The 16,193-nt window shown below is 38.9% G+C and overlaps 1 protein-coding gene across 1 annotated transcript in view; it reads left to right on the top strand.

Annotated features, from left to right (window-relative positions):
• The window catches only part of DCDC1 (doublecortin domain containing 1), a 229,007-nt gene that overhangs the window by 78,182 nt on the left and 134,632 nt on the right, over window positions 1-16,193 (top strand). The window contains exons 5-6 of the mRNA XM_053689318.1: window positions 1,058-1,217; window positions 2,310-2,450. Coding sequence (XP_053545293.1) covers window positions 1,058-1,217; window positions 2,310-2,450 — 301 coding nt within the window. The remainder of the gene's footprint in view (window positions 1-1,057; window positions 1,218-2,309; window positions 2,451-16,193) is intronic.

The following is a 16,193-nucleotide window of genomic DNA, read 5'->3' as shown; positions in this document are numbered from 1 at the left end:
TTTATTCAGAAATATATATATAATGTTTTTTGCACAAATATAAATTTATAATTATATATACACAATTATATATAGATATATACAGATACAGATATATATTAATATCTATTTAAAAAGAATAGAACAAATTCTGCCATGTGCAGAACATTGGAATGTGAAATATTTACAGTAAATACATAGTTACATACATATGCTTTTACATGTTTTCATCTACTTAATTGCAAAGGGCTTGAAATGCACTTATATATGTGTCTATATATAGGTAAGTATGTATTTAGGTGTTTATATGTGTATATATATGTCTAAATACATCTAAACACATATACATAAAGAAATACCTATGTACACACACACATATACTGTATGTATGTATATATATATATATATATATATATATGTGTCTATATATAGGTAAGTATGTATTTAGGTGTTTATATGTGTATATATGTCTAAATACATCTAAACACATATAAATACAGAAATACCTATGTACACACACACACACACACACACACACACATATACTGTATGTATGTATATATATATATATTTAGACACACATATTTAGACATGTATGTATCTCTATGTCAAAGCCCTTTGCAGCCTTTTTTTCTAACACCTGAGACCTCATATCTTTAAAGCCCTTATAACTTTTTTGTGCAATATTTGTAAAAAAAAATAATAAATGATTAGACCGTGTTATTATGAGTGTAACTGTACTTTTTAATGTATTTTTAATGTGTTTTGTGAGACTTTTTCGTTTCGCAAAACAGTTAACCAGAGCTCTGAGGTTTCTCTTACCCGTGTTAACTTCAATTGCGCTCAAGCGATCGTGTTTACTTTTAACTTTAAATATGAGTGAAAAACCCAACGCACACAAACAGCCGCAATAAACCCCTAATCGCTCGTGGAAAACTGTTAGTGCTCCACTCGTTATCTGGCCCTAAATTGGATAATAGAAGTAAATTGGAAAGTTTTTCAATGAATGCTGTACCTGAGTTGTGAAAGTTTAATTTTGACTTCATGTCCCTTTAACTTTTGTATTTTCTACTCCTAGATTTAGTTCTTGAGGTATGCGGTGAAATTGCTCCAGGAGCAAAACTCTGTATAAATTACAGTGTGGCAGCTACAGATGAGGTGGAAACAGCAGTAAATGCAGAAATGAAACCCGAAGAAACAGATGATCTCATATGGGAAGATGACTTAGACACTCTTATGTAAGTTTAAATAAAATTGTGTGTGTGTATAACTGTCTTGTCCAGTATGTATTTGTAATTTTATGGTTGCAGACCCATGTTACATATATATATAAATATAAGAACAAGAATTTAAAGTCACATACTGGGGCCTATCTATCAAGCTCCGTACAGAGCTTGAGGCCCCGTGTTTCTGGCGAGCCTGCAGACTCACCAGAAACATTAGTTATGAAGCAGCGGTCTAAAGACCGCCTGCTCTGATGAGGCGGAAAGGAATCGCCGGAATTCCACCCGATCGAGTACGATCGGGTTGATTGACACCCCTTGCTGGCGGCCGATTGGCTGCGAGTCTGCAGGGGGCGACGTTGCACCAGCAGCTCACAAGAGCTGCTGGTGCAATGCTGAATACGGAGAGCGTATTGCTCTCCGCATTCAGCGATGTCTGTCGGACCTGATCCGCACTGTCGGATCAGGTCCAACAGACATTTTATAAATAAACAACATTTTTACCACCTGCTAAAAATATTAAGAGCCTTTGAATAAACCTTCAGTTGTAAAATGTACTCATTACAGACGCTAGTTGTGAGTTATAATCAAAGGAACTGCATCTGTCATGTAGCCTTCCAATCTCATGTATTGGGTGACTATAGATGTTAATGACAGGAACACCCACTGACAATTTGCTCAGAAAGACAGGTGAAGTAATGCATTTCAAACATGATCTTGCCTTTATGAGGTCCCTTCGCAACCTCATAATCGTCTATGAATTTAACCCATTATCTGGCCCAGCAATGTAGCTTGTGCATCAGTGTTGAAGGTGAAATTAATGCACACTCCCGTTAACTCCTTGGATAGGGAGATGGCTACAATGATTATAATAATAATACTTGAAAAACTTTACTGGCATCCAATGGGCTAACCCTATCCCTATACTTTATTACTACAATGCTGCCACGTGTCTTTGAGATGGGTGATTGGGGATATCCTTGAAGTAAGATGTTAGAGACAATAAGAAGTCACTATAAAGAAAAGCTCTTCTTCAACAGCATCTAGTAATCTGGTTCCAAAAAACGGACTGATAACCACCAAAAAATCTTTGTTCTACTTCTTCAGAGATTCGCACACACGGGCACACAGGAAAGTTGATGCCTCGTTCACAAACACAAAATATCCTTGGCAACAAATACCACTGGATGTTGAGGAGGATGATGATGATCTGCTAGACAAAGAAGCCACTGAAGAAGAACAGTACAGGTCAGTATGGACCTTTTATAATCCATTCCTTTACACATGCTCACTGAGGTATTCTCATTGCAACTCCTACTAGTCATTTATTTTCTCACCAGCCACATGTAAATATAGTGAGATGCTGCTTCTCAGTGAGAAATCATTATTAAAAATATATACAGGGAGATTTGGAAAGATTAGCTCAACAATATGACTCGTAGTTGTCAACGCAAGTGGCAGAAATAATTTATGAAAACATGACAATAATATAAGTCTTAGTTTTATTGTCAGGTATATTATCTAATTCTGAACAGCAGAAGTACCAGATACTGACACGTGTCATCGTGCACATTTTTTGCCATGTGGTGGTGTGTATATATATATATATATATATATATAGATAGATACATAGATAGAGAGAGAGAAAGAGATTTAACCCTTGATATGCTCATTTTCTTATACATTCGGGTGTTTGGTGTTCCTACACTGTGTAGAAATGTTACAAAAGTTAAATGTGTTTACAAATACACATTGAGTTCAATAATATAAATATACTGTACATAAATTATATACATGATCTGTTATATGCATTTTTCTATGCAACAAATGAACTGACACACAGGTGATTTTTTGCTTGTAATTGTCCAATATTGTGCTAGATTACAAGTGGTCGCTTATTTAACTTTTATGTGCACAAGTTAGATAACCAGCAATAACAAGTGGCTGGTTAATGCTACCCCAAACTTGCGGTATCAATTAGCGCTCAGACCTCTGGTTAATTTTAAAAATGTCCCCTAATTGCCCCCAAAATAAAGAATTTTGTCTTGTGTTATTAATAAAAACTATGACCATCTTTATTGTTTAAAAATATTACTGCAAAAAGCAGTTTTAAGGGGTTAAAGTGTGCAGATGTGGGGTGTTAGAAAAAAATGGCACTGAAAAGTACCTTTACATTGCGGTCTATAGGGACTGTGTTAATACTCAAAATATATATGTATATGCTTATATACATACCCTGTATATATTTATGTGTTAATTTGTGTATATACACATATATTCATATACATACTGTATATATTTCCGCTTTGATGCACAACTTACCCCCTTCTCTGCGCTAGGTTATCTGCCGTGACTATCAGCTTGAGAACGAGGCTCCCATTGGAGCCTATGGAAGCGTGCTCTCATGAGCTCAAAGTTTGCGAGGTCGCGTTTGCATTGCAACTCACTTCTAATACCAGCGCACAATCGCCATTACAAGTGGCTGGATATTGCTACCATGAGCTTGTGGTAGCAATTAGCACTCAGAAAATTAATCAGCATTAAAAAGCATCTTTATTTTTTTATTTTTAAATAACTGCTAAAAGCAGTTATAAGGTGTTAAAAGTGGTGGGTGTGGGGTGTTAGAAAACAACGGCACTGAAAAGTGCGTTTACATTGCGGTGTATGGGGACTGTTATTTCTGTAAATATATATGTATATGCTTTATATTTGTCTTTTAATATGTGTATATACACATATTAACACCTAAATATATATAAGCATATACATATATATTTATATTTGTTGCCCATCGCTGTGTGACTTACCCCCTTCGCTGTGCTAGTGAGACACAGCATGAAAATGAGGCTCCCATTGGAGACTACGGAAGCTCGCTCTCTTGAGGACAATGCTTCTGTGCAATGCGAACGTGAGGTTGCGTTCGCATTGCACCTCACTTGTAATACCAGCACACATTTGCGTGCGCTGGTATTCCTCAGTTAAGCACAAATATGGCTTTCGCCGAAGCGATATTTTGCGCTCAACTTGTAATCTGGCCCTAAATGTTTTTCATGACATGTGCTCGATACTTGCACCTCTTTGCACATAGTCAAATAGCCTGGCTATACTTTCACCACTTGGGGTTAAAACAAGCCTTCCAAGACCCCTTCATCCCACATCAGTGTTTGGCTTTCTGCTCTTTTTTTCCAGTAGTTGAGTGCCTATTGGTAAGTAGCACTGGTTAGTTTGGAGCCTTTTATTCTCCTTATCTGATGTTGGTTAACACGCCACTCCCTCATTACTCAGATACACTATTTGCTGGTCAGATGCAGTGTCTCTGTCTCCTAGTGCGTTAACTGCATGTTGGATTAGCTCACTTCGCCTTGTAAGTGTTTTTGTTTTTGTTTTGTTTTTTGGAGCTGCTTTTGAAAAAAATAAGTATTTTCCCTTTCTTCAAGAAAGAAAGCTCTTTTTTTTTTTTTTAGATAAAACTACATGTTTTATTTTATGTGCACATTACTACTTTTTAGTTTTGTAGTTTTCTGCTGTTATGGAGCTTTCTGATTCTGTCCCTAAACATACTTTAATAGCTGAGATCTCTGAACACTCTCCTACCAGTATTAAATGTGTTTATTTTAAACAGGCTGAGATATTACCTCCAGCACATTTATGTAACACACGTTTAAGTGTTTTAATGCATTCAGACCAATATAAAGCTGCTCTTGCTCCTAAAGGTGTTACTGCTCCTTCTGTTTGTTCTTTACAGAGGAGTTTTTCAGATTTTGCTCCTGGAGTTAAGGATTTCAGTCGCTCTACAGTATCTCAGATTTTGGCAGCTATGCCTCCTTCAATAGAAATAGCTGGCCTGAGAATATACCCTGCTTGTAAAAAGACTCTTCTATGAAAGGACTCTAATTTCTCTTGTTAAGTGTATCCAGTCCACGGATCATCCATTACTTATGGAATATATTCTCCTTCCCAACAGGAAGCTGCAAGAGTCCACCCACAGCAAAGCTGCTATATAGCTCCTCCCCTAACTGCCATATTCAGTCATTCTCTTGCAAGCCTCAACATAGATAGGAGGTTGTGAGAGTCTGTGGTGCTTTCTACTTAGTTTATTCTTCAATCAAAAGTTTGTTATTTTTAAATGGCACCGGAGTGTGCTGTTTATCTCAGGCAGTATTTGGAAGAAGAATCTGCCTGCGTTTTTCTATGATCTTAGCAGACGTAACTAAGATCCATTTGCTGTTCTCACACATTCTGAGGAGTGAGGTACTTCAGAGGGGGAATGGCGTGCAGGTTTTCCTGCAGATAAGGTATGTGCAGTAAAATATTTTTCTAGGAATGGAATTGACTAAGAAAATACTGCTGATACCGAAGTAATGTAAGTAAAGCCTTAAATGCAGCGATAGCAACTGGTATCAGGCTTATTAATAGAGATACATACTCTTGTAAAAATGTGTTTTAAAACGTTTGCTGGCATGTTTAATCGTTTTTTAACATATGTTTGGTGATAAAACTTATTGGGGCCTAAGTTTTTTCCACATGGCTGGCTTAAATTTTGCATAGAAACAGTTTCCTGAGGCTTTCCACTGTTATAGTATAAAAGTTACAGTTGGTGCAGTTAAAATTACAAACAGTGACATTCAGCTTCCCTCAGCAGTCCCCTGCATGCTATAGGACATCTCTTAAGGGCTCAAAAGGGCTTCAAAAGTAGGAGCTGTTATGACTGTTTAAAACATATTTTTCGTTTTGTTAATCTGTTTTTTGTATTAAGGGGTTAATCATCCATTTGCAAGTGGGTGCAATGCTCTGCTAACTTGTTACATACACTGTAAAAATTTTGTTAGTTTAACTGCCTTTTTTCACTGTTATTTCAAATTTTGGCAAAATTTGTTTCTCTTAAAGGCACAGTAACGTTTTATATATTTGCTTGTTAACTTGATTTAAAGTGTTTTCCAAGCTTACTAGTCTCATTATTAGTCTGTTCTAATGTCTGTCTGACATAGAGGAAGCTCTGTGTTCATTATGTTTTAAAGCCATGGTGGAACCCCATCTTAGAATGTGTACCAGATGTACTGATTTCATGTTAAACAATAAAGATCATTTTTTGTCTTTAAAAACATTATCACCAGAGGATTCTGTCGTGGGGGTAGTTATGCCGACTAACTCTCCCCACGTGTCAGACCTTTTGACTCCCGCTTTAGGGACTCACGCTCAAATGGCGCCAAGTACATCAAGGGCACCCATAGCGTTTCTTTACCAGGGGATTCTGTCGAGGGGAAAGTTATGCCGACTAACTCTCCCCACGTGTCAGACCCTTCGACTCCCGCTTCAGGGACTCACGCTCAAATGGCGCCAAGTACATCAAGGGCGCCCATAGCGTTTATTTTACAAGACATGGCAAAGGTGGTGAATAATATTCTGGCAGCAGTATTAGTCAGACTACCTGAAATTAAAGGAAAGCAGTTAGCTCTGGGGGTAGATACAGAGCATACAGACGCTTTAAGAACCATGTATGATACTACCTCACAATATGCTTAGTCTGTGGGTGATTTTTTTTTTTTTTTGACTCAGGGAAGATGATTTAACCTGATTCTGATATTTCTACATTTAAAATTTATGCTTGAGAACCTCCACTTGTTGCTCAGGGAGGCTTTGGCTGCTCTGAATGAATGTGTACAATCGCAGGGCCAGAGAAATTGTGTAGACTGGATAAATAATATGCAGTGCCGGTGTTTTTCCAATACCTAAAGAGGTTTACTAAAAATTTTTTTAATAAGGAATGGGATAGACCAGGTGTGCCGTTCTCTTCCCCTCCTATTTTTTAGAAGAATGTTTTCTAATAGTTACCACCACACGGGACTTCTGGCAGACAGTTCCTAAGGTGGAGAGAAGAGTTTCTACTCTAGCTAAGCGTACCACTACCTCTGACGAGGACAGTTGTGCTTTTTAGATCCAATGGATAAAAAATGTTTATTCAACAGGGTTTTATCCTGCAGCCCCTTGCATACATTGCTTCTGTCACTGCTGCTGCGGCGTTCTGGGTTGAGTCTCTTGATGAGGCTTTACAGTTAAGCGACTCCATTGGATGAATATATTTGACAAGCTTATGCTAGCCAATTCCTTTGTTTTCTGATGCCTTGTTCATTTGACTAGACTAACGGCTAAGAATTCTGTTTTTTACTATACTGGCGCGCAGAGCGCTATGGCTTATATCATGGTCAGCTGTCGTGACTTTAATAAATAAGCTACTTAACTTCCCTTCAAGGGGCAGACCCTATTCGGGCCTGGTTTGAAGGAGATTATTGCTTATATCACTGGAGGAAAAGGTCATGCTCTTCCTCAGGATAGGTCTAAATCAAGGGCAAAAAAAAAAAAAAAAAAAAAGTCTAATTTTCGTACCTTTTAAAAACTTCAGGGCAGGTGTGGCATCCTCTTCCTCTAAGGCAAAACAAGAGGGAATTTTTGCTCAGTCCAAGGCGGTCTGGAGACAATCGGACCTGGAACAAAGATAAGCAGGCCAAGGAGCCTGCTGCTGCCTCTAAGGCAGCATGAAGGAACGGACCCCTATCCGGTAACGGATCCTATAGGGGGCAGACTTTCATTCTTTGCCCAGGCGTGGGCAAGAGATGCCCAGGATCCCTAGGCATTGGAATTTATATCCCAGAGATATCTTCTGGATTTCAAAGATTCCCCCCCAAAAAAAGGGGAGATTTCGCCTTTCACAATTATCTGCAAACCAGATAAAGAAGGAGGCATTCTTACATTGTGTACGAGATCCATCCAGTTCCAAGAGAGGAACAGGGACAGAGTTTTTACTCAAATCTGTTTGTGGTTCCCAAGGAGAGGGAACCTTCAGACCTATTTTGGATCTAAAGATCTTAAACAAATTCCTCAGAATTCCGTCATTTAAGATGGAAACTATTCGTACCATCTTAACTATGATCCAGGAGAGTCAATAGAGGACTACAATGGATTTGAAGGATGCTTATCCTCACATTGTGATGCATAAAGATCACCATCGTTTTTCAGGTTTGCCTTTCTAGACAGGCATTACCAGTTTGTAGCTCTTTCCTTTGGGATATCTACAGCCCCAAGAATCTTTATGGAGGTTCTGGGGTCGCTTTGGCGGTCCTTAGACCGCGGGGCATAGAAGTGGCCCCTTATTTAGACGACATCCTGATACAGGCGTCAAACATCCAAATTGCCCAGTCTCATACGGACGTAGTACTGGCATTTCTGAGATCACATGGGTGGAAAGTGAACAAGGAAAGAGTTCTCTATCCCCAATCTCAAGGGTTTCCCTCCTAGGGACTCTGATAGATTCTGTAGAAATGAAAATTTACCTGACGGAGTCCAGGTTGTCAAAGTTTCTAAATTTCTGCCGTGTTTTTTTCATCCCACCCGCGCCCTTCGGTGGCTCAGTACATGAATGAAATCGGCTTAATGGTAGCGGCAAGGGACATAGTACCGTTTGCACGTCTACATTTCAGACCGCTGCAACTATGCATGCTCAGTCAGAGGAACGGGGATTACACAGATTTGTCCCCCTGTTAAACCTGGACCAAGAGACCAGAGATTCTCTTCTCTGGTGACTATGTCGGGTCCATCTGTCCAAGGGTATGACCTTCCGCAGGTCAGATGGGACAATTGTTACAATAGATGCCAGCCTTTTAGGTTGGGATGCAGTCTGGAACTCCCTGAAGGCTCAGGGATAGTGGACTTAGGAGGAGACCCTCCTTCTAATAAATATTCTGGAACTGGGAGTGATATTCCATGCTCTTCAGACTTGGCCTCAGTTAGCAACTCTGAGGTACATCATACTCAGTCGGACAATATACACGACTGTGGCTTACATCAGCCATCAAGGGGGAACAGAAGTTCCCTAGCGATGTTAGAAGTCTTACAATAATTCACTGGACAGAGACTCACTCTTGTCTATCAGCTATCCATATCCCAGGTGTTGAGAACTGGGAAGTGGATTTTCTAAGTCGTCAGACTTTTCTTCCGGGGGAGTGGGATTTCCTCCGGAGGTCAAGACCAAGCAGGAGAGGGCTTTGGTGTTTTTGACAGCGCCTGCATAGCCACGCAGGACCTGGTATGCAGATCTGGTGGACATGTCATCCTTTCCATCATGGTCTCTGCTTCAGAGACAGGTCCCTCTACCTCAGGGTCCTTTCAACCATCTAAATAGAATCAATCTGAGATGGACTGCCTGGAGACTGAACGCTTGATGTTATCAAAGCATGGCTTCTCCGAGTCAGTCATTGATACCTTAATACAGACATGAAAGCCTGTCTCTAGGAAAATTGAACATAGATATGGTGTAAATATCTGATTGTTATGAATCCAAGGGTTACTCATGGAGTAAAGTCTGGATTCCCAGGATATTATCTTTTCTCCAAGATGTTTTTGAGAAAAGGGTTGTCAGCTAATTCCTTAAAAGGGGACAGATTTTTACTCTGTCTATTTTTTTGCACAAGCGTCTGGCAGGTATTCTAGACGTTCAGGCATTTGGTCAGGCTTTGGTTAGATCCAAGCCTGTGTTTAAAACTGTTGCTCCGCCATGGAGCTTAAACCTGATTCTTAAGGTTCTTCAAGAAGTTCCGTTTGAACCTTTTTTGTTCCATAGATATCAATCTTTATCTTGGAAAGTTCCTTTTGGGTAGCTAATTCCTCGACTCGTAGAGTCTCCAAGTTATCTGTGTTACAATGTGATTCTCCTTATCTGGTCCTTCGTACGGATAAGGTAGTCCTGCGTACCAACCTGGGTTTTTTCCTAAGGTGGTATCTAACAAGTACATCACTCAAGAGATAGTTGTTCCATGCTTGTATCCTAATCCTTCCTCAAAGAAGGAACGTCTATTACACAATATTGGACGTGGTTTGTGCTTTAAAGTTTTACTTACAAGCTACTACAGTTTTCATCAAACGTTCACCTTGTTTGTTGTCTATTCTGGACAGAGGAGAGGTCAAAAGACTTCAGCAGCCTCTCTGTCTTTTTGGTTAAAAAGCATAATTCATTTAGCTTATGAGACTGCTGGACAGCAGCCTCCTGAAGGGATTACAGCTCATTCTACTAGAGCTGTGGTTTTCACTTGGGCCTTTTTTAAATGTGGCTTCTGTTGAACAGATTTACAAGACGGAGTCTTGGTCTGCGCTTCATACTTTTCAAATTTAACAAATTTGATACCTTGCTTCTTCGGAGGCTATTTTTGGGAGAAAGGGTTTTTTACAGGCAGTGGTAACTTCCGTTTAAGTACCTGCCTTGTCCCTCCCATCATCCGTGTACTTTAGCTTTGGTATTGGTATTCCATAAGTAATGGATGATCCGTGGACTGGATACACTTAACAAGAGAAAACATAATTTATGCTTACCTGATAAATTTATTTCTCTTGTAGTGTATCCAGTCCACGGCCCGCCCTGTCACTTTAAGGCAGGTAATTTTTTCATTTGAACTACAGTCACCACTGCACCCTATGGTTTTTCCTTTCTCTGCATGTTTTCGGTCGAATGACTGAATATGGCAGTTAGGGGAGGAGCTATATAGCAGCTTTGCTGTGGGTGGACTCTTGCAGCTTCCTGTTGGGAAGGAGAATATATTCCATAAGTAATGGATGATCCGTGGACTGGATACACTACAAGAGAAATAAATTTATCAGGTAAGCATAAATTATGTTTTTCTATCTAAAGGGTCTATAAAAGACGTACTGTCTTCCAAAGGAATAGTAGTACATTAGCCAGAGTGGAAATGGCCCCATCAACCTTGGGAACTGTTTCCCCACAAACCAACATTAGCAGTAGCTAAAGGATATAACTTTTTAAACCTTGCAGAAAGAGTAAATGAATTACCTGACTTAGACCATTCCCTAGAAATCATGTTAGAGACAGCATCAGGAATAGAGAGATTAACAACAGTCTTAAAAACTGAATTGTAAATTATTGCAAGGCTTATCATCAGAAATTTAGGATCTTTAACCCCTAAAGTCATTAAAAGAGAATGAATATGTTTAACTTTAAACAAAAAAAGAGGAAATACCAGGTTCAACATTAGTTGAGGATTCCTCATCACCAGAGGAAACTTCACCATCTGAAGACATAACAGTATCCCTGGTTTCAGGGCACATAGAATTTGTAGACGGTTAAACCTGAACTTACCTTTTATGCTTGTTTGAAGGCAGGAAAGCAGCCAGGGACTCAGAAACTGTGGCCTTGATAACATTTTTTACAGTAGGCAAAACAATATCAGTATTCTCCTGTAATGAACAAACAGAAGGGGTGTTAATACCCAAAGAAACAGCATTAGGTTGGTCTGATTGCATCAATAATTCTAAACATGAGTCACATAAATGAGCTGGAGAAGGCACCTTAGCTTTTTTACAATAAGCACAACTAATAATGGTAGAAAGGTGTTTAGGGGACTCAGTTTCTTGGGTAGATTTAGGGATGAAATCAGGCTGTTCCATTTTTGCATATAGTAAAGCAATGCAATAAACACTATAACCTCCTTAAAAAGCTCTTTGCAAAACAAAGCAGGAGGTATTAACATAACATCGGAGGGGCAGATAATGCCCATCAGAAAGAAGTAACATACAGCTATAAGGAATTTAGTGCACCAAAAACCCAATGTGTGCATAGTCGATGATGAATGACTATAAACTGGTGTAAACCGGACTACATGTGAAATAGCTATAGAAAGACTAAAAGGACATTTACTAACCCAACAAGCGTTAACCCGATGTGCACAACCAGGATGCTTGTAAACCTAAAAGCCAACAAGATAAATTCAAACTAAGCGTGCCAAAAAAACAATGCAAGCTAAATAGCAAGGGAATAGTGTAAAGGATTCTGTCCTAGGGCCATATATATTAGCAAATATATATATAGAAACCTAAAAAAGTGCCCATAACATAGCTATAGAGTGTCTTAAATGTTTAATTAATGATACTTACCAATAGACACTTGTCCACTAGCAAACATGCAGCAGATAGCCAAATCAGTACTGAATCATAGCAGCAGAGTTTATGGAATAGAAGTATATTGATCCATAAAGGGAGACAAAGGACAAATCCCTGCGACCAACTTTGGAAGGCTTATTAAAAATTCACCATAAGACGAAAAAAGAATCACAAACCATACCCCACATACATCCCTCTGACAACCACTGTACTCTGAGGGGAAACTGGACCTTAATATAGACTGAAAACCCCTTCTCTCTGAAGAATCAAATGCGCATCTTCATTCTACAACCACCTCCAGCGGTAGTCAGTAAAGACGGAGATATGTGTGAGGTGGAAGGTTTTATAGGGCTCTTGTGGTTTGGGAATATTTGCCTCCTCCTAGCAGTAGAGAAGACTATGTCCCTTCTACAAGGTTCACTTGTCCTATTGTAAGGCTATATTTCAAAATTTAGAACTGTACCGCAGTACAAAGGTCACATATTATTTATCCAGTAAAACTAGAACCTTGATAGGTGCGCTAGTGTAAGTTCATTGGATAGAAAGAATCCGGCAGCACTCTTGATAGTTAGGTGTGATGAAATGAATCCTGTGGAAGCAAGGATAGAAAGAGGCGCCACATAGGATAATAACGTTTGGAAACAACACAGACGATAACAGATGAGCCCCCCTGAGGATGGCTACTCACATACACGGCGGCACAACCGGAGTGCCCCACTGAGCAATACGGGACCAATACAGTCGCCCGAAAGACTCAAGGCAAATACGTCCACACACCAGCCTCAGGTCACGTTTATAGAAGCACCAACAACCGCAGCGGAGATATCCTCAAGGAGTAGTAGTCATCCAAATATCAGTATCAAGGTGTTGTGAGGGCAACACACAGGATCCGACAAGGTAGATACAATAAGTTCATAAAATCATATATAACGATTAGTGAGTGATGAAAGAGCAAGTGATATTAAAATTGCAAACTTTATTGGCACACTATAGATACAGCAACGCGTTTCTCAGCAAAGAAAAATGCCATTTCATCAGACTGTAAAAATGAATATGAACTACTTGCTCTATTTAAAAAACATGTTAGCCAATCATGGGGCCATATCAGTACACACCCCTCTTGCGTCATAATAGATAATGACTCGTAAAAAATCCTCACAGAGGGAGTGACTTGAAGGATATAAAGTGTGTAATGAGACGCTAGCCATGACAGGATAGCATAGTGAATAAAACATACTGAATATACATGATAAAAGAATACTAAATTATACATAAGAGACTATACAAACCGATACAAAATATATACACATATTATAAACTGATAGATTGCATAGATATCAGTTCATAGAACATATATATATATATATATATATATATATATATAGTTCCAGGATGAGCACTCTCACTTCAAATTTCATCAGCCAGGGTGCTAGTAGGTAGTAGATAATGGTAACAAAAACTTGCACTCACTGGACTTTTTCAAACACCAAAAAAAAATTTTTAATGTAACGTTTCGGAGACAAAGTATCCCCTTCCTCAGACCTGAGGAGCGTCTGAGGAAGGGGATACTTTGTCTCCGAAACGTTACATTAAAAAAATTTTTTTGTTGTTTGAAAAAGTCCAGTGAGTGCAAGTTTTTGTTACCATTATATATATATATATATATATATATATATCATATCACTCAGTTAAAAACAAAAGACAGACCCGTCATAAATACCCCAATAGAGACCAAAAATCAAAACCGGCAAAGGAGTATGTAACCTATATAATAATATAGGTAATCACCATATCTGTTGTACTCAATAAGAATACATGGGTAGGTGATACAAATGCATTAGAACCTATCAGATCATAAAAGAATAGTAAACTCTTTGTTAAATTTATCTAAAGGGTGGGCAGGCCATCACAGAAGATCCTTTATAAATCTCGATAACATCTTGCTACATAACTAACTCTGATTCAAACTTCTAGTGGCATTACTAAACTATAGGCATCCTCTAATGACACAAAACATTACATACGTGCTCAATGTGGGACTATTGTGTATTGTTGCTACAGATGTATTGGTGCAGGGATATGTATATGGATTAATCTTAGCGACAGTCGGTAGGCAGTGATACAACCTAGGGGAGAAGTCTAGCCCTAGGTTTAGATACATATTAGGACCTAAGAATAGAACATGAAAGACAAAGGAGGACCATAACAGACTGTAAGCCAATATAAATCCACCAATAATTCAGGCAGATATTGATACCTAGGGATAGATCATTATAGACAGAGGAAGACCATATCGGACTGTAAGCTAATAGAAATCTACTAGTAAAAATCTACTAATTAAGGCAGATAGAGTGATATATTTATTAAAAATGTACCTAGTAGATGATCAGACAACATATGAAATATGTACAGATGTGTGAGAGAGAGGGACACCTGGATCCAGATGTGCTAGATGAGGTAATTATTGGAATGCAGCCAGGTCGATATTGAGATTGAGACTATCTGGGTGCATACTCTTAAGCACATGGATCCAGTAGGTCTCTCTCTGTCTCAATCTATAGAACCGATTGTAAAGATGAGAATTTGGGATGATTTCTATGGGAGTAATAGAGAAACAATTAGTGTCACCATTATGTATTAAATTACAGTGTCTGGGGACACTATGGCTCCTATAATTATTTTTCATGTTGCATTGGTGCTCTGACCATCTAATACTAAATCTTCTACAGGTGCAACCAAAGTATTGGACCCCACATGTACAAGATAGAAGATAAACTACATACTGGGAGGCACATGATACATGACCAATTATGGAATATTTACGTCCAGTCACATTGGATTTAAAGATCTTATTATTATGTACAATATGATTACATAATTTGCATCTGCTGACTTTACATTTAAAAGAGCCATGGGGTAGTGATCTTATCATAGTACCTATAGGGACATTTATCTTTTGGTGTTTGACAATTTTGCTAGGAGCTAAAATAGTTTTAAGATTAGGGGCTTTTTTGGCCTATCAGGTTACCCAAAATGGGGTCTTTGGTAAGGATACTCCAGTGTTTAGTAATGTACCGCCGTGTATGTGTTGTTTCCAAACGTTATTATCCTATGTTGCGCCTCTTTCTATCCTTGCTTCCACAGGATTCATTTCATCACATATTTATTACTTATTAGATGAAACTTCACATTATGCAAAGACTAAAGTTTGTTGTTAAAATATACATTGGTGTAAGGGAAGATCATGTCTTTGTTCCTGTTAGGTTGATATATATACACAGAGAGAAGCACTCAACCAGGCATAAACAGCTCAGTAGCTTGTTCTTTAGGAGGTTACCACCTGGGAAAAGCCTCTTTTAGCAAGGCATATATTTCTATTCTGATCGTGGGAAAAGTCTCTGTAATGGTAGGGGAAAGCAAACATGAACTCCTTACTTTATGTGCCTATGGCTGCACCTCATTGATGAGACCAACAGAAGGCTGAAACAATTGTCTGGGGTTGCCATGTTCCTCATTTGGAGGAGGACTGTCTGGTTTTTAGAGCTGGTCCGGACCTTTTAGGTGGAACCAGACTGATATACTTCAGGAAAACTCTCCTCTGTGAAAAAAAAGAAATAGGACAGATCTGTATTATTTTTAATATGGATACCCAGAGCTTATTCTTACATATGTAGCATTTACACTTTGCATACAACTAGCGGGGGCACTTCTTATTGTAGGGTTATACAATTTTAGCAAAACAGTTATCCTATATAATAAAAGGCCAAGTGTGTTTGTCCGAAGCTGTCATGCTTAATATGGATACCCAGAGCTTATTCTTACATATGTAGCATTTACACTTTGCATACAACTAGTGGGGGCACTTCTTATTGTAGGGTTATACAATTTTAGCAAAACAGTTATCCTATATAATAAAAGGCCAAGCTGTCATGCGCAGTAGAGACTGCGCGCGAGGACAAACACACCTGGCCTTCCAACTGACCTGGCATCGTGTGGTGGAGTGGGCGTGACCAGGCGGGTGTGACGTGGGCGTAGCCGGCGTGACATGGA

Source organism: Bombina bombina, chromosome 7, assembly GCF_027579735.1.
Source record: "Bombina bombina isolate aBomBom1 chromosome 7, aBomBom1.pri, whole genome shotgun sequence".
NCBI lineage: Eukaryota > Metazoa > Chordata > Amphibia > Anura > Bombinatoridae > Bombina > Bombina bombina.
This window is presented reverse-complemented; position numbering and strand designations above follow the sequence as displayed.